This window comes from Lethenteron reissneri, chromosome 48 (genome assembly GCF_015708825.2).
Source record: "Lethenteron reissneri isolate LAM-NWPU_2019-01 chromosome 48, ASM1570882v1, whole genome shotgun sequence".
In the NCBI taxonomy this organism is placed as follows: domain Eukaryota; kingdom Metazoa; phylum Chordata; class Hyperoartia; order Petromyzontiformes; family Petromyzontidae; genus Lethenteron; species Lethenteron reissneri.
The window spans coordinates 1,732,532-1,754,603 of record NC_083826.1 but is presented as its reverse complement, the minus strand read 5'-3'; the positions used below and the strand labels follow the sequence as shown (position 1 = coordinate 1,754,603).

The window sequence follows — 22,072 nt, the reverse complement described above, 5'->3', positions numbered from 1 at the left end:
TAGAATCATTGCAAACATCACAATCATCAGCAGCCGCATTATTAACAGTATCATGATCATCATAAACGGCCGTATATTAATTAAAACACAATTGTCACGAGTATTATTGGAATCGTCCTCACTTTAGTCATTATCGTCACAAACCCCTTAATTAAAGGGAAGCACATAATTCATAACATTGGAAAATGCAACTGTTAACAAACCATTAAATGTCAATGTGTGCCTCCACGATCCTAATGCCGAGACCCACTTTGCGTGTTAATTCCCTCCTCGTGCTGTGCAGGGCCCTGCTGGACCACCGGGGATTCAAGGCCAGATAGGAGCACCGGGTCCCACGGTGAGATATTCTTGAACCACTTTGGGAGGACAGGGGGTTGGTTGACCTAACACGGTTTTAGTTGATTTCGTTGAACCAGCCCAGTGAACACGGAACGTATGAGCCAACGCCGCGACGGTTCCAACCACGTGCCAACCAACGTCAGCCCGCCGTCGGCACGCTTATTGGGAGGATACTCTCATTTGTTTGCCTGTACGTGTGTTGAACTTCTTTTGCACAGTACGTCGCCAACCCGCGCTAACCGCAGGTGCGGATAAACCCCGGGGGGGGGTCACCCATTACAAAAGCAACTCAAGTAAAGTACAGCGACTGTGTCATGTGACAAAGCGAAAGAAGAGGTTGTGGGTGTTTTGAGACAGGGGCTGGAGGAAGGAGGGCAAAGACACTGCCACTGTGTGGATCACTTAGCTCCACTCGGCAGTGTGGGTGGCACGGTGGTAACATTCTTGACGCTCGGCAAGAAGGCCCTGGGTTCTTCTTTACCCGGGGACATTTCTGCACGGAGAGTTTTTATGATTCTCCACCTTTGTTCTGCACGGGATTCCTCGAGGTTGTTTTCTCCACTTTCCTCTCGTAGCTGAAAAATAATAAAGCGTACAATGTAACCGGTGTTGACCAAACATCCCTAGACTGAACTTTGCGTAGGGACTGCGAGCAGTGGGCAGCGGTAGTAGGGGGTTTGAATACGGGGGAAGAGAAGGCCAAAGGAAAAGGAATAAAAATAATTGGGGGAAAGGGCTTGGGGTGTGAGAGTGGTCGTTAGTTGATGTGTCCATCGCGTACATGGGGAGGAGCTTGACGCCAGATGGTGGCTCGAGGTTTCGTGAAAGCAGACCTGGGAGGGTGGGTGTCAGCTGTGGTGAGATCTAGCAGAGGCAAGAGACAACAAAATGTGATGGCACCACCACCAGCACCACCACCACTGGGCATAATGCCCGCTTGAACCTGACGCACACGCGTAAGCACGCACTCACTCGCATGCCAATTGACACGTGCATGCGTACGTTCATAAATAAATAAAAGCACACGCAAGCAAAACATTACTCAACTTTGACTAAGTCGTTAAAATAAATTGTATTGACTCCACTATCAAAACAGCACCCTGCAGTAGTAATAAAAACAAAGTTACCGTCCCAATATTTTATCGTTGCAAACATTTTACGGTTTCGCGTTTCCGCCTCCGTTTGCATAGCATGATCTTTGTTATTGATTCATCGATGTCGTTTTTGTAACCAGGTTATGGTCCATTGAAAATCATTATCTCTTATTGCGACGAAATATTCCGACCATTTTACAGGAAAACTTAATGTCACCGCGATCTTATATATTTTTTATTGCGTTACTACACCCACTCGTTATTCTCATCATTGTCCAGCCCATTAACCAACTCGACCCCTCGGTTTGAACCCCGTTCTTTTTTTGCAGCGGCGAGTGATTAAACCACATTCTCAAGTGGTTGTGAATTTTATGTGTTCGGCCGGGCCACCAATGGATACGGCACAAAATAGAAGCTGCAGCCGGCTGGCTCGTTGGGGCCTCCGTACCCCGTTAGCGCACTGAGCCAGAGCCGCTAAGATCCTGGATTCCAGCCAAGCTCTTAGTTGCACGTGATTTAAACGGAATTCTCCGGTGCAGCGAGATAACGCCGTCCAGCTTGGTCACCAACGACCGCGCAAAAAACTCATCACGTTTTTTTTTTATTACTAATTTGCCATATGCCAACTGTGACCGACTCAAGGCTTCAGTTTGTTTGCCACGTGATGCACACTCATTGCAGGGTGCACCACCCTCGTGTGGAATCGGTGGCCTATTTTTGAATCACTTCAGAAGTCGTTCTGTGACATCATTTTCCGGAGCCATCCCTCTAACACGAGCTGGTAGCGGGCTGCTTTCCCTGAAAGTGAATTTTATCAGCACGTGAGTCAACGTCAGTCTCACAAATCAAGTAAAGTATTTTTTTGACATTTAAATATAAACAATATATCTTGTAAGTACTGTATATCACACAATGTCGTGCGTCCCGACTCTTGAGGGTCTAAACGTATAAATATATTGTCAGGTAAATGCCACGTGGTTACAGAGAATAAACGAGTGCCCTCTAGAGGGTGGGTGAGAGGGCCCGGTGGTGGAAGTGACTCAGAAGTAGTTCCTGTGGCGTCATTTTCCGGGAGCCATCCCCGAAAGTAGTTCTGGGAAGGAAACTTTCTATCGCCTCTTGTTGTTTAAAAAAAAAAAGATCTGACGTTGTTTTGCTCATCGTTATAGTCCTATTTTTGTAATCAAGGCGGCCATCCTTGTGTTGAATTCTTTTTTTTCTTCATAATAATGCCATGAATTGGGACGTGACAACGTGAAGGCATTTTTCAGTGAGTTACAAAGGGAAGGAAATAAAAAAAAATTAGGTCAAGAAGTGTTGCAAAATGTCAACGGTGAATACATTTTTCATGGGGACGTCTTGAATATGACTGATGAATAAATAATTCGAACGTGCCATTAAATATACATATTGAAGTATTGTGCAGGTTTACTTGTCCGATCCTACCAAAAAAAATCTTGCTCGATAACATTTAGAGCCAGCATTTGTATCTGACCGTCGAGTGCATACGCTGGGGCATGACTAACGCACAGAATTCGATTTAAAGCTTTCGTGACTGCAGGGATTCATCTTCTTGGTTCTTTCGGTAAAGTCACGTAGAATGGAAATAATAAAATAATAAAAATAAAACATTAAATAATTCTCACGACGTTTCGGCCACAACGCAAGCAGCCGTCCTCAGGTGAAGAACAGGTCTGTCGAACAGACAGAGTCATTCAGATTCATTCAGACTCTGACTTTACCGAAAGAACCAAGAAGATAACGCACAGATTATATCGCAGTCTTCGCATCTGTGTGTGTGGGGTATAGGCATTGGTGGAGTGCAGTGGGTGGTGCATTGGTTCGTACACCGCGCGCTATGATCCCAATCACCCAGCTGTACACATCACCAGTCCGCGGGCTCGGTCCATGTTTAATGAATTCATTTACAGCCAGCCCTGTCCCTTGACTGCTGCGTCACGTGCTCCCCTTGCCGTGTCAGCTATGGAGGCTGTTCGGCCATACTAGTACACGTGTGTAAGCTTCTAAGTGTTTGTACACGTGTTATCACGTGGCCGCTATGTGGGTGTCTGTTGTCACCCTGCGACGCTCTTGCAAATGGGATGCTCAGTGGATTTTCCAAGTGAAATCGGTTTGTAAATAAATATCATACTTCACCATGCTGGTCAGTGCGAGTTGGTGAAGAAGGGGGAGAGGTAGGGGGGAGCCAGGACCGGTTCAGATTTCGTTCGCCACCGATGTTAGCCGTGGCCAGGAATCGAACGAGCTGTGTTTGCAGATCCTTAAACGAGCATCTGGTGTGGTTTGTTAAGGGCGCCTCTCTGTGTGCAGTTTGTTCATTCTCGCCATGTTCGACACGGGTATTCTCCGGGGTTCTCCGGGTTTTCTCCCGTAGCTAGACGTACACACGTGGGCGAGGTTACCTGGTTTTGGCCCCAACGTTCCACTGCTGTGGGAAACCAACTAAAACCCAGCAATTGACTCAATGAGGTCTACACTTGGAAAACATCGCACTGCCAATGCAAAAAAACTTTCCGGAACCTCCCCATTAAGTCATGCGACTTGTTGAGTTTTTCCCGGGTAAACCAGAGTAACAGCAACAATAATAACAATGAATGATAGTCTGTGAGGAGTGATGCACGCGGCGTGCATGTGTGCGTGTATGTGTGTGGGCCCTCTGGCACAGTAGGGGGCACAGGTGGTGCACCGGCCAGTCATCTGACAATCAATCGACCCATACCACCTGGGTTTGCCCCGTGACCTGCCAGCGGGCGTTCGACACATCACCTGGCCTCAACGTGCACCTAGCCTGTCACAAGCGCCGTGGTGACGTCACCGCCACTTAGTGGCGAATGGCGGTTGTTGTTGTTGTTGTTGGGCCCTCTGGCCTCACTCTGCCTCCGTGTCTCTGTAGGGCGCGGACGGTGAGCCCGGCGCACGTGGAGCCCAGGGCCCCTTCGGCCAGAAGGGAGATGAGGGTCCGAGGGGCTTCCCGGGGCCGCCGGGCCCCATCGGCCTGCAGGTGAGTCTTCACCCTGGTAACCGCCAATCTCGCCACTCGCTGCCTCTTGTGCAGCAGCCACGGTGTGCGTGTGTGTGTGTGACCATGTGTGGTGACATGGTGATGGCATCACGCTGACCGTGACGTCACTGCTGACATCACCGGTGACATCGCCTTTGTCATCACTGTGATGACCGTCACTCTTACTCCACACTTTATGGAATTCGAGAGAAAATTTTAAAGTGATTGACAGCTCATATGAATATTGAGCATTCAGGTGGTGCACATCTCGCATTTACAGCACTAAGCCAATGGGGGAAAGTCTACATTCCCATGGCAGGGGCCAAATCTATCCAAAGCGCAACCGCCCTTGACTTCCTCACAAGCTAAAATTAGTTTTCGATTCAAAGCTTTCGTGACTGCAGGGATTCATATTATTGGTTATTTCGGTAAAGTCACGTAGAAGGGAAATAATAGAATAATACAAATAAAACATATAAGTAATACAATAATAAAATAAAAACATGTTTGATTTTTATTATTTTATTATTTCCCTTCTACGTGACTTTACCGAAAGAACCAAGAATATAAAATTATTTTGTCGAAAGTGATGGTGGACTGAGTCGACCCCACCAGCCAGCATGTGAGCTCGTGCCCTTGCGATCACAAGCTGCTTGCTCTACCGCTGAGCCACTCAAGAACTCCCAGCCGCTAAATATTGCAGATTATGAATCATTAGCAAGAGTCACGTCCACACCGATAACTGTCATTTGTTTATATCTAATTTTATACATTTATTTTGCCCTGCTTCCTAATCTCTGCTACAGGCAAACCTCCATGCGCATAATTTCTCCTTGTCATTTCGAGCACCTCGTAAACCAATCACTGCGATGATAATTGCGCTCATGCCCGTGAATGCACGTCATACATTCTTTTAAAATTCCTTACCTTTTAGAAATGTCTTTCAACATAACGTTTGAAGAAATGCAATTGACCCGGCTTGATCTGTTTCATGGTGAGAGGTCGCTTTTTCTCCTCTGCTGTCCACATGGCCCCGGAACTCCCTTCAGCTGTCCGTGCTGTCCGGCCGTCAGGATCACTCTTCCTTACGATATTAGGAAGCTACTGGAGCCGTGCACTTTTAAATCATCGAGATTGGGAAACTAATTTATTCAGCATTGATTTTTGTGTTCGGTTTGCTGTCCTTTCTCCGCACCTCCGATTAGCACGGTTGGCTACGTGCGCTGAGAAATAAGCTCAACGCACAATGCCGGCATACATATTTCCTCTCTCCTTCTTTCTATAACTGGTTACCTCTTTCTCTATATAAAAAATAATTACATAGACGCGCCTCCATTCCCCAGGACGCCCATGTCCCACCACCGTTCTCTGTGGCATCCATAGGTGCAGTTGCGTTTGAGAGGCTATAAATCCACGTGGTGTGGTATTGTATGCACCACTGAGCATACAACGTAATAGTGTGTCAGTGTAGATGTATAGATGCCTTAGCTCACCATTGAAATGGGTCAGTTAATTTAAGGGGTTATATTATATATATATTTTTCTGATTTAATGTTGTCTTTGATCAAACGTGCTTTTTAATGAATAGTTTAAAATTATTTTAATGATTGTTATGTTTTGGTCAAAAGCCTATAGCCATTTAAAAATAATGGTAGGTGTAGTGTTTGAGGGGTTCCGTCGGCAGTGCTTTGTGCGGTTCTGTAAGCGGCAGAGCAAGCGGCTCAAAACTGGGAGGTTGAGAGTTCAGATCCTGGTTGGGGTTTGACTCAGCCCATCATCGCCCCGGGGGCAAATGCAATGTGTGCCACTTTGTGGTTGTCCTCTTAATGGACTTGCCCCTGTCACAGTAATGTGGAATTTCCACTCCTGGATTATGCCTGCAAACGGGAGATGAGCACTGCCGCAATGCTCATTTGGCAAGAAATCACAGATTTTGTTTTGCATAATTAACATATAACAAACGTAGAACGTGTGACTTTGGACACCGGACACTGCAGAGGGTAAATTATGCGGCATCTATGAAAGGTAGTGCGTTTGCCAACCAGAGTCTCATTCCGCTGAGATCCTGGGTTCAAATCCAGCCAGCCAGCCTGCCTGTGCTGAAACCACGTTCCAAGTACAGTGGAGTTAATGATCTCATCCCAGTCAACAACCTCTGCACGACAACAACAACAACATCAAATTTGGTTCCGCACTTAATTTGACTACGTTCCAGATCTAAAATTTGGAATGCATAAAACATTACTCCCTGTAGCAGGGCGGGTGGAAATATGCGACGCCCCCATTACTGCCTGGGCCAGGGGGTCACTCGGAAGGGATCTCCGAATCGGCTCTGTGACATCCGCTATCGTGGGCCCTTCTCTAAAGACGTCGACGTCGCACCGCCGTGCGAGCGATCGGAGCGGATTGTCCATCTAGGGGGGACAAGGCGACGGCGGACATGGCAGTGGGGGTAAAGTTGGGGGATAGAGGAAAGCTCCGAAATTAAGATTGGATAGAGGAACGGTCAACGTGGAGCCGGGCCTCTCCTCTCCGGCAGCGGCGGTCTCTCCGTGCGGTCCTCGTTCTCAGCTGCACTGCTCTGGCCGCGACCCTATTTAACCTCGCTGGGAAAAAAATAAAAAAGCCCCCACCACCACCACCACCTCAGCCCTCCCCAGCTTCACAGATTTGCTTGTTCCCATCTCAGAGATACGGCTGCGCGTTTACAAAGCCACGTTGCATTTCATTCATTGTCCCGGAGATAAAATTGAGCAATTTAGAACGGAGAAGGGATCGCTCGGTTGGGGAGAGCCTGCCAGGTGGCGTTGCTTCACGTTTAATTGCAGCCAGAGGACATGTGTCATGCTAACAACGGCACTATTCACGCCGCCTGAAATATATCGTCTTAATACCCGCACGATGGATGGCGCGGCTGCTACACGCGCACTATGGATGCGTTGTCTGCGCGGCAATGCACTGCACGGATGGCTCCATCCGTAAGCTGCTGGGCTCGGAAGTGTCCGCGAGTGCGCGCGCTCAGAGCCACTCCGGGAAAATACCGAGTGTCCAACTTGGATCTATGACAAAAACACAAATGAGAATTGATGGAGAGGTTAATCTCAATTTCACTAATTCCCTCTAAAGATTTCCTTAATTGCATTCTTATTTCTCTCCTCCTCCTGGGTGTGTGTGTGAATGTGTGCCAAATTGTGTGCGTGTGTGTGTGTGCGTGCAGGAACGTGCGTGTGTGTGTATTCAGGGAGCGGTGGTGCAAGTAGTTAACGCACTTGCACGACAATTTTGAATTCCCGCTCGTGGCCAACATCAGTGGCGAGCATCTGAACCCGTCCCGAGTCTCCCCTAGGTCGATTCAACCTTGAATAAGCGCCTGGTGTGGTTGTGTAAACATCAGCATTGGGGAGACAAAGGCGGCCAGGTGTAGGGTTGTCCACTCAACATCTCGCCTGCTGTCCCAGCCTAAATAGGTGCTCGCTAACAGCACTTGCCCCAACAGCTTGTTAAGGGCTCATACGGGGATCTTTTGTCGTTTCGTGTATTTGAAAGGACAGAGACAGTAGGGAGCGGTGTCTTTGTATGCGTACATGTGTTGGTACAGTATGTACGTGTGTGTACATGAATCCACGCGTGTGTGTGTGTATAATCTTAAATCACAGTTGCTCTGGTTAGATCTTTGCACTCTGAATCCAGCGACCTGAGTTTGATTCCTGGCCACGGCTAACATCAGTGGCGAGCGATATCTGAACTGGCACTGGGCCTCCCCAAGGCAAACTCTGCTTTAAATCCTTTACCGGTGCGCTATGTAAACGTCGTGGCTAGAGAGACAAAGGTGGGCAGCCGTGGTTCTGACCACACCGCCCCATTGCATGCCATGCCCGACTTCATCGGTGCTCGCTCACATCACTTGCCCCCCATTTACAACAACCCCTGTAGGCTATTTGCGGGATCTTTGTGTTTGTGTATGCGTGTACCTACGTAGGTACGTGTATGCTTGACATTGCATTTTGTTTGCGTACGTGTTTCATTTTCCTTGTGCAGGGTCTTCCTGGATCTCCTGGCGAGAAGGGGGAGACGGGAGATGTGGGGACATTGGTAAGGATGTATTGCTTTCTGCCACCTATTGAATCCGTGTGACGTGTACTAATAATCGCCGAAACACAGAACGTAATTGGAAAGGCATAAAAAAAAAGAATTAACCAGCAAATAAATTATTCATGCCATATCGCGCTGCTTTCTGATGTCGCCCGTTTATGCATCACCGACTTGAAGAATCACGCCGGGTAAAATACATTTGCAACGTCAGCGTTCATCTGCACTGCATTTTGGGTAAATTTCGAGAGGAGAGCTAATTCATTATTGGAATTAGAACGAGTCGCGAGCATCGGCTCATTGCGATCACGGCCGTTTCGGAAACACATCCGTGACCTCGGAGCGGAGCTTTGGAACCGAGCAGAAGCTTGAGACGCGTGCGCAGGGTCGAGAAGGGCAGGTGCCACCGAGACTGGCACTGCAGTGGTGCCCAGAGGCCACCGACCAAGGGGAAGAGAAGACCAGAAGCCGATGTTGGTGCTGATTTTTTGAGGCTATGAGAGCGGTTCCTTGAGTGATTTGTAAACTGTTTCACAGGCGGTGTTCTATTGGTCACCGTCTTTGTCATCGTCTGAGTCTAGTTGATGACAGCCCGTAGACTATTTAGGCTACGATTGGCACGGTAGGCGACGGTCAAAGGGGAACTAAAACACTCCCAGTTGTTCAGTGTTGGTGTGAAAGGCACACAATTCTACTGCCCCCCAACCTCCCCCCCCCCCCAATTATTGTCATTTTAGCCGATCAGAGAACTCACTAAATATTTGTATTCACATATATAGGCAATATATATAGCCTATTTACATATTTGGTCTTCCTCAATGCACTGCATTTCTGTTACAACATTACTGATGCATTATCTTCGTCTGCGTCTTCTCTCAGAGGTGTTGGATTTGTTCTCGTCATAATCATATCTTTCGCGGCTGGAAAGTAATAAAATATCCTTACCTGAGACATCACATATATATTTTTAAAAAATCACTTTTTTTTACGAATAACTTTAACGCCGGTAACAAGGGGAAGACCTCTGGGCAGGCGTTGTCGAAGCGTCTGTAGAGGCAGTTCTTCGCAAGTTGGTTGCTGAATGTCAGCCGAAGGAAGCGACGGTGAGATTTGTTGGCATCTATGGCGTTGTTTTGTTTTTTTGCCGCGTGCGTTTTGATTGTTGTCCTTCCCCCGCACCTCCGATTGGCTACGTACGGTGCAAAAGAAGTCCAACTTACGTTGTGTCTTAATCTTAAGCGACAAGCAACAGCGAAAAGCTCGTTTTGAATCTCTGTTGCCACCTGAGTGAAAAAAAAAACCTGCTTCTTATTTTATTTTCCACGTGCATTTGCGTGTGGGATGAAACCATGAACCCACTTGCTGTATGCTTGCATCTCCTGGCCAACTTGCGGCTCAGCAGATGTCGGTCGTAACAAGTCTGGGTGATCCACCAACCTTTGCCTCAACGGTGCCTCACCACGCGTAGACTCGCGACGTCGTTCCCACGTTTATTTCAGCGTGAACAATTCGCTACGAAAATCTACTGCGACAATTGCAATCGAAATAATCTCAGATTTTCCCACCAGGATAACTTCACCTATTCTTTTTTTTCGTCCATTTGTATTATTGCCAGATAGATTATTAACGTGAATTGGTTCTCACCAGCTTAAATTAAAGAAAATATATATATTTTTTTTCACATTTAAAAAAAAAATTCAATTTTCGGCATCAGACATCTCGTGATATTTATGCAAGTGGTGGAGGACGCTAGCTGTACAATTCCCCATGCTTCATGAAGCGGACTTCAGAAAACACTTAACAAGTGAACTCAAAGCAATTTATAAATATCGATTGAAATCAATTCCAATCAATTGCAATCTTCCCACAATCTAAATGGATGTAAGAGCAGCACTAATTAAACACGTCTTTCACAATCCGCAACTAACAAACAGACGTCGATATTTGCATCGTTCATTAATTTTTACATTCAGCGGTGATTTATATCCTTAACCAATCCTTGTAGTTGGAAAGCAGTGAGAAATGGCTCACGATTGCAGTGGGTTGGATGGCACAGAGGGTTCACAACATCCCTGATTCAGACCCTGAGCCAGCACTGCTGAGATTCTGGATTCAATCGCAGGCAAGTGATCCATGATTAATGTGGGTTCCCAAGTTTAGCGGGCCAATGGTCACATGAACCCCGGTCATCCTCACAGCGGCTTTTGGCGAGGCATCGAACAAAGACGGCCACTGCATCGCGCCCTTTCAGATGCGCTTCTGCGGCCGTCTGGAACGCTCTTCCTTTCGATATTAGGAAGCGATTAAAGCAATGCACTTTTAAATCTAGATTGAAAACTTATTTATTCAGAATTGCTTAAATAAAAGTTGCCAATGAGCTGCAGACGCCATCATTAAGTTTGCCCTTAATGTGGGTACATTTCAGCCAACTCCAGCTCTGAGAAAATAAAAATCAGTTTTACCTCCCATGCAATGGTCATAATGAATACACTGAGTTGGCGCCACCACTCAGATCCTGGGTTGCAGCCAGCCATGATTAAACATGTGGCTGCTTGTGTAAAAAAAGAGATTGAAAATGCCCCAAAGCGTTGGTTTAATTATAAAACAAAGGGGACATTTTATCAGGTTATTTTAAATAATCCAGGTTCCAACCGCCCATGGCTAAACCAAATCTATAAGTAGTGCGAGTTTGATGGCCTTTGTCCAACCACCAACAACTGCACGACAAAAAAAACCCAATATGAAGTTTTGGATTTTTTACAATTCTCACCAAACCCTTCTCAAGTGTTCAAATGTATTTGGATGAAGCAGGCGGTGAAAGCTCAAGAGAGTCTCCTTTGCGAGAGCGACCGAGGTCACCAACGTGACAGAAGCAATGACGCGCACGCGTGAGCGGCAAGCCTGGAGGAGCCCCAACACGGGACGAACTCACGTCACCACCCCAATCGTGGCGACGACCGTCAAACACAACACGTTGACTTCTACGCTCTAACATTCGTGATTTTGTTATTGACTTTTAAGTGCGATATCGACAATGCGAACGGACGACCAAACGCTTGTCAACATTGTATTGATTATCCAGCCCCATCTCTCTCTCGCCTCCCTTCCCTCCGTGTCTCTCGCTCCCGTTTCTCCGTTCTGTCTCTCGCCCTCGTCTCTCTCCGTGTCATCACGTTTCGCGCCACTCGCCTCCCTCCACCTTTCGGCGCGATTCTCGTTTCCTCGCCAGCCCCACGGCACCGAGGCGCTCCTCCGCGCCTCTCCACACCTCACGGCGATCAACACGGAAGCTCTTTATAGATCGTATCCGTCTCGCACCTCGCTACTCTTCCACGGCGCTTCTGGATCGTTGTCCAACCACTCTCGCACGCCGCAAGCGAGTCTGGCGGCGCTACTCGCGCCCACGTTCTCGACTGATTCGCAACTTTTGTCAGCGACCTTCAAATTAACAAAAAAAAACCCTGGATTGTCTAGAGCGGTGGTTCTCAGAGTGCGGTCCTCCGGTTCCACCGGTGGCTGTCCGTAACGCTCCTCCAGGTGCTCCCCGGGGCTGTGATGCAGACGCAGGTTGATCCCGACAAGAATGGCAACGTTTGTACCTTGTGTTTTGGACGTTAATAGTTTAATTAATAAAATTAAGTTCGGTAAATGACCCGGATTAGACTACCCTAACCCTAAAATCTAAATGCCCCCTCCCATTCGGTCCCCCTAAAAACCTTACGGCTACGTTTACAAAAATAAATGTGTTCCAGTAACGTGAATCATGTTGTATTTGTGGTATTTAGAGAGAGAAGGGGTGGGGTTGGGTAGTGGTCAGCAGAAATGTTTGCATCGGCCGATTGGTCCGCGGGCCAAAACGAGTTTGAGAAACACCGCTCCAGTGTAACAAAGTGATGGGTCTCGACCCAGTTACCATAGACGGCACAAGAATACCATCGCATCTCGTTCATCATTGACTGATGCACATTACAGGGTGTGCCTGTGATGTGGACATGGGGGCAATCGAGTGGGACTCGAGATAAGGTTCTGCGATGCCTTCTTCCGAGGTCGTTCTCTGAACAAAAAACGTCAGTGTCTCCCGAAAGCAGCACGCTCTAACTTTTGGAAATAGATACACGTGTAAATATACATTGAAATTAAACCCATATTTGTCTCCGGGCTGTCATACTTCATAAGCGAAAATGGCTTCTATTCAAAACGAACGAACGCGGGCGAGCGAGAGGACGAGCGAAGCGATCGATGCACGGCCTAAGCGGCGATTTTTTTGTCTCCGTGTGCAGGGACCGCCTGGGCCACCAGGGCCGAGAGGGCCTCCTGGTTCCTCCGGAGGGGAGGTGAGTGAGCGTCATCCGTTGTCAAAAACGCGGCCTCTCCGGAGAGAGCCGTCACCCACCGGCATCGTCATGGCCATCATCATCGCCATCATCATCATTGTCGTGAGCAACAGCATCATAGCCATCATCAGCAACATCATCAGGATCATCATCATCAGTAACATCATGGCCACCATCATCGGCATGGCCACCATAATCGTCAGCAACAACATCGGCATCGTAATTATGTTCATCAATGTCATCATCAGGAGCAGCGTTGTGATTTATATTCAGCTGCCTCGTTCGCTCAAGGGCTGCATCATCGGTTAGAAGTGATTACAGCGGCGAATTGCAATTGCCCTGTGCATTATTGTCATCGCCGCCGTCATCAGCAGCAGCAACATCATCAGCATCATAAATACATTTCTATCATCTCAACAGCAAATTTTTATTCACGTTCAGCCACCTTGTCTGAACCCACGACCTCCTGTAGACCAGGCGAAATAGTTAACATCTCGCCACCGTGGCGGCCACTCTATGTACCCCAGCCTGTGTTCCCCTGCAACTCAGTTTGTCCTCCGTGATGTTCATTCTCATTTTCTTTCTCAACAGGGTCCCCCTGGTCCGCGCGGCGCTCTCGGATTGATGGGTGCCGAAGGCCAGAAGGTGAATTTAAAACGACAAACTTCACCACTCACCCCATTCACGAACCGTGTGTACCACTTAGCCTCAAGAAATCAAACGAATCGTTCGCAACGATTGACTCGCGCCCCTGAATTGCAAAGGACATTTTTATTAGATGCATTACTCGACTGGTTTTGTGCGTGCGTGCTATAGTTTGTTGTCCTTCCCCCGCACCTCCACTTAGCACGGTTGGCTCCGTACGGTGCAAAATAAGTTGAACGTACATACGGACATACATAATGCACTGCAATTGGAGAGGACTGCTTCACAACGTGCGTTGCATTGTGGGAGTGTATTGTCACGATGGAGTCAGTGCATTGTGGACCCCCCCTTTACATGGCCCAGCCGTAGTGCGTTCGCCGCTCGTTGCGGTGGTTCGCGATGCGTATTTGGCATGCCGCCCTGATAAATATTGCGGATGTAATAACCACAAAATACCGCGCATTGTCCGCTTTGCAGACCCGCCGACACCGTTAGGATAATAGGAGGACATTTTCTGCCAGTGTCATGGTTCAAATTTACCGGATAATAATATTTACTGGCAAATTTCTTAATTGGAAAACACATGGTAAGCCCGCACGGCAAAAACTTAGCATGACCCTCCTGAAAAAGAGTCGTCTTGAGCCGCGGTGACCCTTTCCTGGATAAACAGTCGTATATTGTGACGTGGGCGGTGCCATTCAGTGTAAATCGTCTCCGTTGGTGAGAGATAGCCCTCACGCAAAAAATGCTTCGTAATAAAACAATGAATTTACCCAAGAAAAGCATCACTGCTCTCTGAAGGAAAAAAACTATTCAGCAGGCTCTTTCATGAGAATGTTCAGCCAACTTGCTGGGTTTTTTTAATTAAAGCAATGCACAAGGGCAAGGAAATCGGAGTACCTGGAGAAACCCCGCATATACGAGGGGATAATAATTACTACTATTTACTTGTTTTTACCAGGTAAGGCCCACTGAGCTATATCGTTCTCATTCAGAAGCGACCGGTCCACAAATGTTCAGCTCAGGAAAGTGGCTGATCTTCACGTGGACATTTACAGCAGCCAGATGCTCTGACCACGTGACGTCGATTATAAATTTGGAGAGAAAAACTGGAGGACCCGGAGAAAAATCCACGCGACCACCGGGAGAGAGACACCGCAAACACCAAATATACAGCAGGCGTCAGGGTTTGGATTGAACCCACGACCTCCTGTATACCAGGCGAGGCAGTTAACATCTCGCCACCGCGGGGCCCCCTGAACCCATCTGTGGTCAGCACAGATGGGTTCACGAACCCACTTACCGTAACACGTCCTGGATTAGCTGGATTATAAGCGTCCAACAACCGACCACCACGCCCAGGCTTGCGAGCCGAGTTCTCGTGTTGTTTGATTTGTGTTGCTTCGAGCATTTGTACGTATGCACGTTGAACTTCTTTCGCACCATACATAGCCAACCGTGCTAATCGTTGTGCGTGTGTGTCGACAGGGGGAGCACGGAGAGCCAGGAGACCCAGGACACCAAGGAGACATCGGTCCTCCTGTGAGTCGTCCATTTGGCACCTGCACATTCACCTGCACCTGTTCCTGCACATTCACCTGCACCTTTGCACGGACACTGCACGATCCGAGGGTCCCACCACTGAGAGTGGAACCTCCAAATGACGTTCTCTCCCTCACCCTGTCCACGTCCACACGCACAGGGCCAGGATCTCGTGTTTACGGTATTGCTGCTGTCCACATCACCCCTTCGTATGCCTTTCAGCCCCTAATGGGTGCTCGCTAAACAGCACTTGCCCCAATGGTCTGTATGTCAATAACATGATTATTGGCTTTGCCTACTTGATAAGTATACCGATGGATGGATTTACATTCATGAATAAGATAAATAAGTCAGTGTATTAGAATATATATTTTCCAGTTTCTACTCAGCAGAGGCTGAGGAACGGACCTATTGTTTGCAAGTGAAACCATTTCCCTTACAACGGCACATGACCGGAGTCACGTGCCGAGATTAACACGTCGCTTTTGACAGCAAGTTTGCCGACGATAACTCCCTGCGATTGCACGGGATCTGTGACGTGTGCTTTTACCTGAACTTGGACCTTCTTCGCCGAATGCGTTTACTTGACGGAGCGTAAAGGACGCTCAAACGTTCGTCCCTATTTGCTTTCGTAAGGACGTGTGACACCTCTGAGTGGTGCGGCAATTAGCGCACCGCACTCTTCAGCCCCGGACGACCGGAGTTCTATTGCCGGCCAAGTCAGTGGCGCAGAGTGATATATTTGTTTACTTTTACTCGGCACCACCATCCCTTCACCAACCCGCACTGAGCGGCGTGTGATCAAACAACTCCCGTCACCAACAGGGTGTGGGGAGGCCTTCATCCAGCAGTGGAGACAAAGCAGATCACCGTTAATTCTTCCACGACGCTCGTGGTCAACCCTAAACCGCACTCACTGCACGAACCCATGGCAGCAGCAGATGCGGATACCTGATGCACAAATGGAAAATACAAATAAACTCTCCAGTAGCGTGCGACTGTGGTCAACCAGAACAGACCGTACAACGTGGAACGACACAATGCCCTGATCCACAAACACAAAGAGAGACATCACAGCGATGACACACTCCGCTGCTTCTGACGCGGTTATCTGGGCTTAACCACCTGAATGTGCAATTGTAGTCGTTGCTTTGCATCTACATCAGCAGCCACACGAAAGAAGAAGATTGTTATTTCATAAATGCGTGTCCGTCCGAGTGATTTTCCAAACAAGTAGTATTTCAATGAACGGTATATAAAGTGAATTGGAAACCTTGGAAACGGTACCGTACACAGTGTAAAACAATTACAGTTGCCTAACGTAAATTAAATAAGATGAAGGTGCAGCCCTGCAAATTCTTGATTACGCCACTGCTGTCAGAGGGGTCTCCACACAAGCAAACTCTGCAGGGTGTTTGGTCTAACCCTTCACGTGGTCCAGGCGTCTTGGAACAGGTACACTTAAAACGAAACTTTTTTTATTTTACCTGGTAAGGCCCACTGAGCTCTATAGCTCTTTTTCAGAAGCGACCTGACCACAAATGATAGTTACGTAGAAGGGAAATAATAAAATAATAATAATAAAAAATCTCACGACGTTTCGGCCACAACACAAGCAGCCGTCATCAGGTAAAGAACAGAGCTGTCGGAAAGACAGCTTCATTAGGAAAGAAAGCTTCATTAGGACGCCGTCTTTCAGACAGCTCTGTTCTTCACCTGAGGACGGCTGCTTGTGTTGTGGCCGAAACGTCGTGAGAATTTTATTGTTTTATTTTTATAATACTCTGTGCAAGCCAACCCTTTCAGACAAGTCGTCTACACCTACACCAAGAAGTAATATAAAGGGACTGAAGTATAAATACCTGAGTCTGCGAGACAAATCCAAAGGTTTGGATCGAATTGACACAGGGCGTGTGTGTGTCAATGCATATGGTGCGTGAAGAGTTTGGAAAACAAATTTGGATTTTCATTTTAACTGGGGCAGGAGGCACTGGGGAGTAACCATTGTAAATAATTCGGAATATTGGCTAATTCGGCAAGGCCAGAGCCCCATTACGTGTCGAATGAACAAAAGGTTTCAACTGTACATGCTACACGTAGCGACCGCTGGCGCGGACGAGATCGATGTTGCCCGCCCAGAGCTCACCTCGCCATCAACGCGCAGTCCTGTGGCTGAGAGGCTGCTCAGGCCATAAGTGGCCCTTGTTAAATGCAGCTCGTGAATACGCACGTGGGTAATGAGGCTGCGAGCCGAGCGAGCCAGCGCGATCTTATCGCGTTGTAGCGAGCGCAGTGCGATTCCCACTCATCGCCAAACACCGGTGACGAATATCCCTGAACAGGTCACCCGGGATCATCCTCAGGGTGACCGCAGCCTTAACCTGGTGCCGTGTGCGCCTCGGCGTGGAGTCGGGGCCACATCATTCCCACGTGTGCCGTGCCGGCCTTAATAGGGGCTCGCTAACAGCACTTGCCTCAACGGTCTGTCGAAGGTTATATGGGAGTGGGGGGATATTTTACTTTGTTTGGTTGCATGCTTGTCCACGTGTACGTGTGCACACGTGTGTAAATGCATTCGTCATGCGTGTGCTTATGCACACCAGTGTTTCCGTGCGTGAACCCAACTTGCACCTAATTTCCATAGCGCTAATGCGTGTGACTCATGAACAATTATAATCCACCCGGAGTCCCAATGCACACACCACACCGCGCGCGCGCGCGCACACACACACGAGAGTACAATAACAATCTATCTTGCTGCGGGTTTTCAATACGTGGAGCAATAATGGCCCACTATTTCACACGCTCCAATTAGTGATGGGATCCGAAAGGGCTGAGGAGTTATCTGACCTTGAATTTATGTAGCAATAATTTCACTTTGCTAAAGACGGTGTATCTGATAATAAAAGCCAGGAATATGAACTTGAATTAATGTGCCCTATCAATTGTCTCTCGCTTTCACGACGAATTAAGGGTGCTGCAAGTGCGTTGTTATTTGCCTCCTGGTGCCAGGTGTGGTAATGAGACAGTGACTTCTGGGTAATTGGCTTGTCGCTTAGCAACCCTCCATTTTTTTTCTTAGCACGGCAGAGTGTGACAAACCGAGCATTTTAAGTGCGCAACAGATGTTTCTGATATTTCCCCGCAAATTTAATTCTTCACGTTTGCAGCTTTTTTATATGCTCTAAATTGGGTGACAATTATTTAGTTTCCTCTTAAATGCCCTGACAATAATGGCATTATTGTACAATAATAAAGCAAGAGTGTCTAGCCGTTCGAATAAGCACGTGTTGATTTTATATGTAGGCTTTCATGACAAATGTTATTGTACCTAATTAGTTTATTCTGGACCAGATCATTGTGTAGATATAATGTTATTTTTTGTTGTTGTAACCCTCCACCATCAAATCAAGTTCTCACTTCGTGGGCAAATGTGCTAATTTATTTTGGTTTTTCAGAAAACCCGAGGAGGAATGTTGAAAGGCAAGAACATTTTTAACGATTTTACATCCCGACCTTTTGCTGGAGATGACACCCAGCGTCATCGGGTGTTAGCAAAAGTGAAAGCTGAGGTTTCAAAAAAAGAAAAACTGACACTACACCTTAACAACCAAACCCAAACTAAACCACGTGTGCAGCACAGCTTATTACCAGTTGGAAGAGTGTTGGATCCTAAATATTTGGTTCCTCCGCTATCTACAATGTGGTACTGTTTTTATTTACCACGGAGAGACACTGATGATGATGATTGGTTTCCAAAAAACCCTGCTATTGAGTTGGGTCCTCTAACCACTGTTATTGCAGCCGCATGATTGTGAACATGACGGTGTTTATCCATGAAAGCTCCTCCAAGTCTCGATACCTGAACATTTTTTTTTACAAAGGTCCTGCATTCAGGGATGCTTTCGTAAAATCGTCAATGAGCAGTGTTGCTGTTTAATGGTGGTGGAAACCAGGAGGCAAACATCCGAGTGCGTGAGATAATACTCTAAATATCCACACAGGCGCTAGACAACTTCCACGAAAGTGTGGGAAATAAATCCCACCAGCCCCACGACCAACGCGTCATGTTAGACGCGCCTGGTGCCGACCCACGGTGGGAAACACGCGAGGAAGAAACGTGGAGGTTTGAGCAAGGGTCGGGGAAAAACCTCGGGGAGCCACAGGGAGAGGACAAATCCCTACTTGCTGTACTGCCATTGCCCACCGCCTCATTATCCGTCAAATTAAACACATTTTGTGTCGGTTCTACTGCTGCTGCGTTGGCAGTGGTGCACGAGCACAACAAACGGGGAAAACTCAACACATTTGGCAATAGCATTGGGACCTTAAATGGAAACAATCGTGTGTTTGTAACGGCCGATGTTTCAGACAGTGGTCCTTCTCCATAGGACAACGAGCCGATTGCGTTGCATGGAATTATACCTTGAATTTAAAGGTGATGGGGCGTTGAATAGTTGAGTGCTTGGCGACCTCTTTAATGTTTAATGTCCTTTGCGGTGCATTAAGTAGGGTGATGAAAAGTACAACTTGAAACATTAAATATAAAACAGGACATATTTACACTCCAGAGAGCCGTGCTACATCAACCCGAGACGAGAGAATGCACTAAGAGCCGCAAGTTCCCTCTCTAAACTGGCAATATTATCAAGTCTGTGGCCAGTCGAGGTGTCAAGTCAAGGTGTCAGTCAAGGGGCCGTCCATACATGACGTCACGCACCTAGGGGGGGTGGGGGGGTGGGACATTTGTGACGATGTGTGACGATGGGGGGGGGGGGGTGAGAAATGTGACGTCACATCAGAATGCGAAACTTTAAATAAATATAGACAACACGTTCTACTTAATTATATATACTTTTTAATAAATGTTTTCTCCTACAACATCAGAGTGCAGCGCCGCATTAAATACGCACTACAATGACAATAGTTTAAAGCGATTTGAAGCATGTTTTTTTTTTTTTGGGGGGGGGGGGGTCAGACTTTTTGTGACGCCGTGTGACGAAGGGGGGCGGTCCAAAATCATCCAAAATCGCGTGACGTCATTTATGGACGGCCCCAAAGGTGTCCAGATAAAGTATCTCTCTTGCACAACGGAGGCTGGGTGGCACGCTCATGTCAAATGTCAGCCCTGAGCCAGTGGAGGAGGACATTCCACATTGCCGTGTTAGGGAATGATCTTGCCGGATAATCGTCACTGTTGATTTCCCACTTCACAGCGTTGATGAGCAGCACTCACCAAATGATTGAGTCGAGCCTTCTGATCGCCAGTGCCACCTGCCTGAAAAATACTGCCACTTTTATTATTAAATACGACGTGTGGCACACGATCGTGTGATCGTGAGCCATTGTCTCTCCACTGCTGGATGAAGCAGTGGCATGAGCAAGCAATTCCAGGGCTGCACCTTAAAAAATATATATATCATAAATAAATAAAAAATGTGACAGTGAAACTCCATGGACATGCTCCACCCGGCTTGGAGTAACTGCTGCTGGATGAGGGCCTCCCTCAAGGAGGTTATCTTGACCATACTTCACCGCACTGGTCACTGCGGGTTGGTGAAGGTGGGTAGCGTGGACATGAAGCAGCCTATTGTGACCTGTGTTTGTGCGTGGTTGTCACCCATCCTAGCACGGTCCAAGTCCCAACCTGCTTAGCTTCTGAGATGTGACGAGATGAGGTGCATTCAGGCTGATTTAAACCAAAACTAAACCATTTTCATTTTACTAGGTAAGGCCCACTGAGCTATACAGCTCGTTTTCAGAAGCGACCTGCCCACAAATGATAGCTCAACAAAGTGGCTTACCACGTGGAAATGTATAACAGCCAAATGCTCTGAACACGTGATGTTGAACTAAATGTGGAGGTAAACACCAATGGATCCGGATAAAAAACAACCACGCGACCACAGGGAGAGACACGCAAACTCCAAATATACAGCAGTCGTCAGGTTCCGGATCGAACCCACGACCTCCTGAATACTCGGCGAGGTAGTTAACATCTCGGCACCGTGGCACCCTCACAGGCATAGTGATAGTAACACTGCAAGCGCTGGCCTTTAAAACCGTAACGTTCTTGGCGTATGGTTCTCAAACGCACGCGTTGACCTCTGAACGCCTCAATTGGACTTGCGCCGCAGAGGGATGGCGCAAGGCTAAGGGCACCGACTCGAGACGGTGACGTCGCCGCAATTCTCTCTTGTCCTGGTCCGCCCTGTATCTTAATTCTCTTCAACAAGAGTGATATCTCTCTGCCAGACGTGCTTCCAGCACAAAGACAAACTCAAATGATCTTCCTTTACTCTCAAAGCAATGCACAGCTTGGTATCGCCCTTGCTGGTGAGTTGGTCACTGACTACCTGTGCCCCAGCTGCGTATGCCACTCATGCCTGGCTGGTGGCCTGCTTTTCCTAAGCCACAAAGTCTTTGAGAACTCATTTTCAGTGATACTCCGCAGCTGTAAAACGAGCTTCCCGTGGCCCTGAGAAATGACTCAGTCGAATGAGATTTTAAAATCTCGTTCTAATTTAACCCTCTTCAACTTTTTTGTCGTGATTCGTTTTCGTTGGATGCCGCCGTGGAATGGTCGACACGCTGGGCAGACAGCGCCTGTTCGACCTCCCGGCGTGGCAGTTGAATCAACGGGGCAAGATTCGCAAACCCCTTCAACCGGCGTCTGTCCACGCAGCAGCATAGCCGGGCACACCGCAGCGAGTCGATCGGCAGGTCGTGTGCGGTGGGGCAAAGTGTGGGTACGCCCACCTCCTCCAAGAAGTCTGATCACCCTGGAAGAGTAGACCAAATACACGCCGGAGCTCCTTCTAGTCGAGGCTCTTCTGCCAGCAGTGGCGTGAGCGAGCAAGAAAGACATTTCAGGGCTGTGCCTTTACCTTTTAACTGAGAAGAAAGCGATTGTACTGAGGCCCACAGTGCAGTTTGCCCATCCGCGCGTAGCCAATCAGTGCGATCGTTACTAATATTCCACTGGAACCATTGTTCCAGAATCGCTT

General features: G+C 47.7%; 1 protein-coding gene across 2 annotated transcripts in view; it reads left to right on the top strand.

Moving 5' to 3' along the window:
- The window catches only part of LOC133354779 (collagen alpha-1(V) chain-like), a 278,739-nt gene that overhangs the window by 216,642 nt on the left and 40,025 nt on the right, over window positions 1–22,072 (top strand). For both annotated transcript variants that reach the window (XM_061571899.1, XM_061571897.1), the window contains exons 46-51: window positions 284–337; window positions 4,348–4,455; window positions 8,494–8,547; window positions 12,825–12,878; window positions 13,470–13,523; window positions 15,012–15,065. In XM_061571899.1, coding sequence (XP_061427883.1) covers window positions 284–337; window positions 4,348–4,455; window positions 8,494–8,547; window positions 12,825–12,878; window positions 13,470–13,523; window positions 15,012–15,065 — 378 coding nt within the window. The remainder of the gene's footprint in view (window positions 1–283; window positions 338–4,347; window positions 4,456–8,493; window positions 8,548–12,824; window positions 12,879–13,469; window positions 13,524–15,011; window positions 15,066–22,072) is intronic.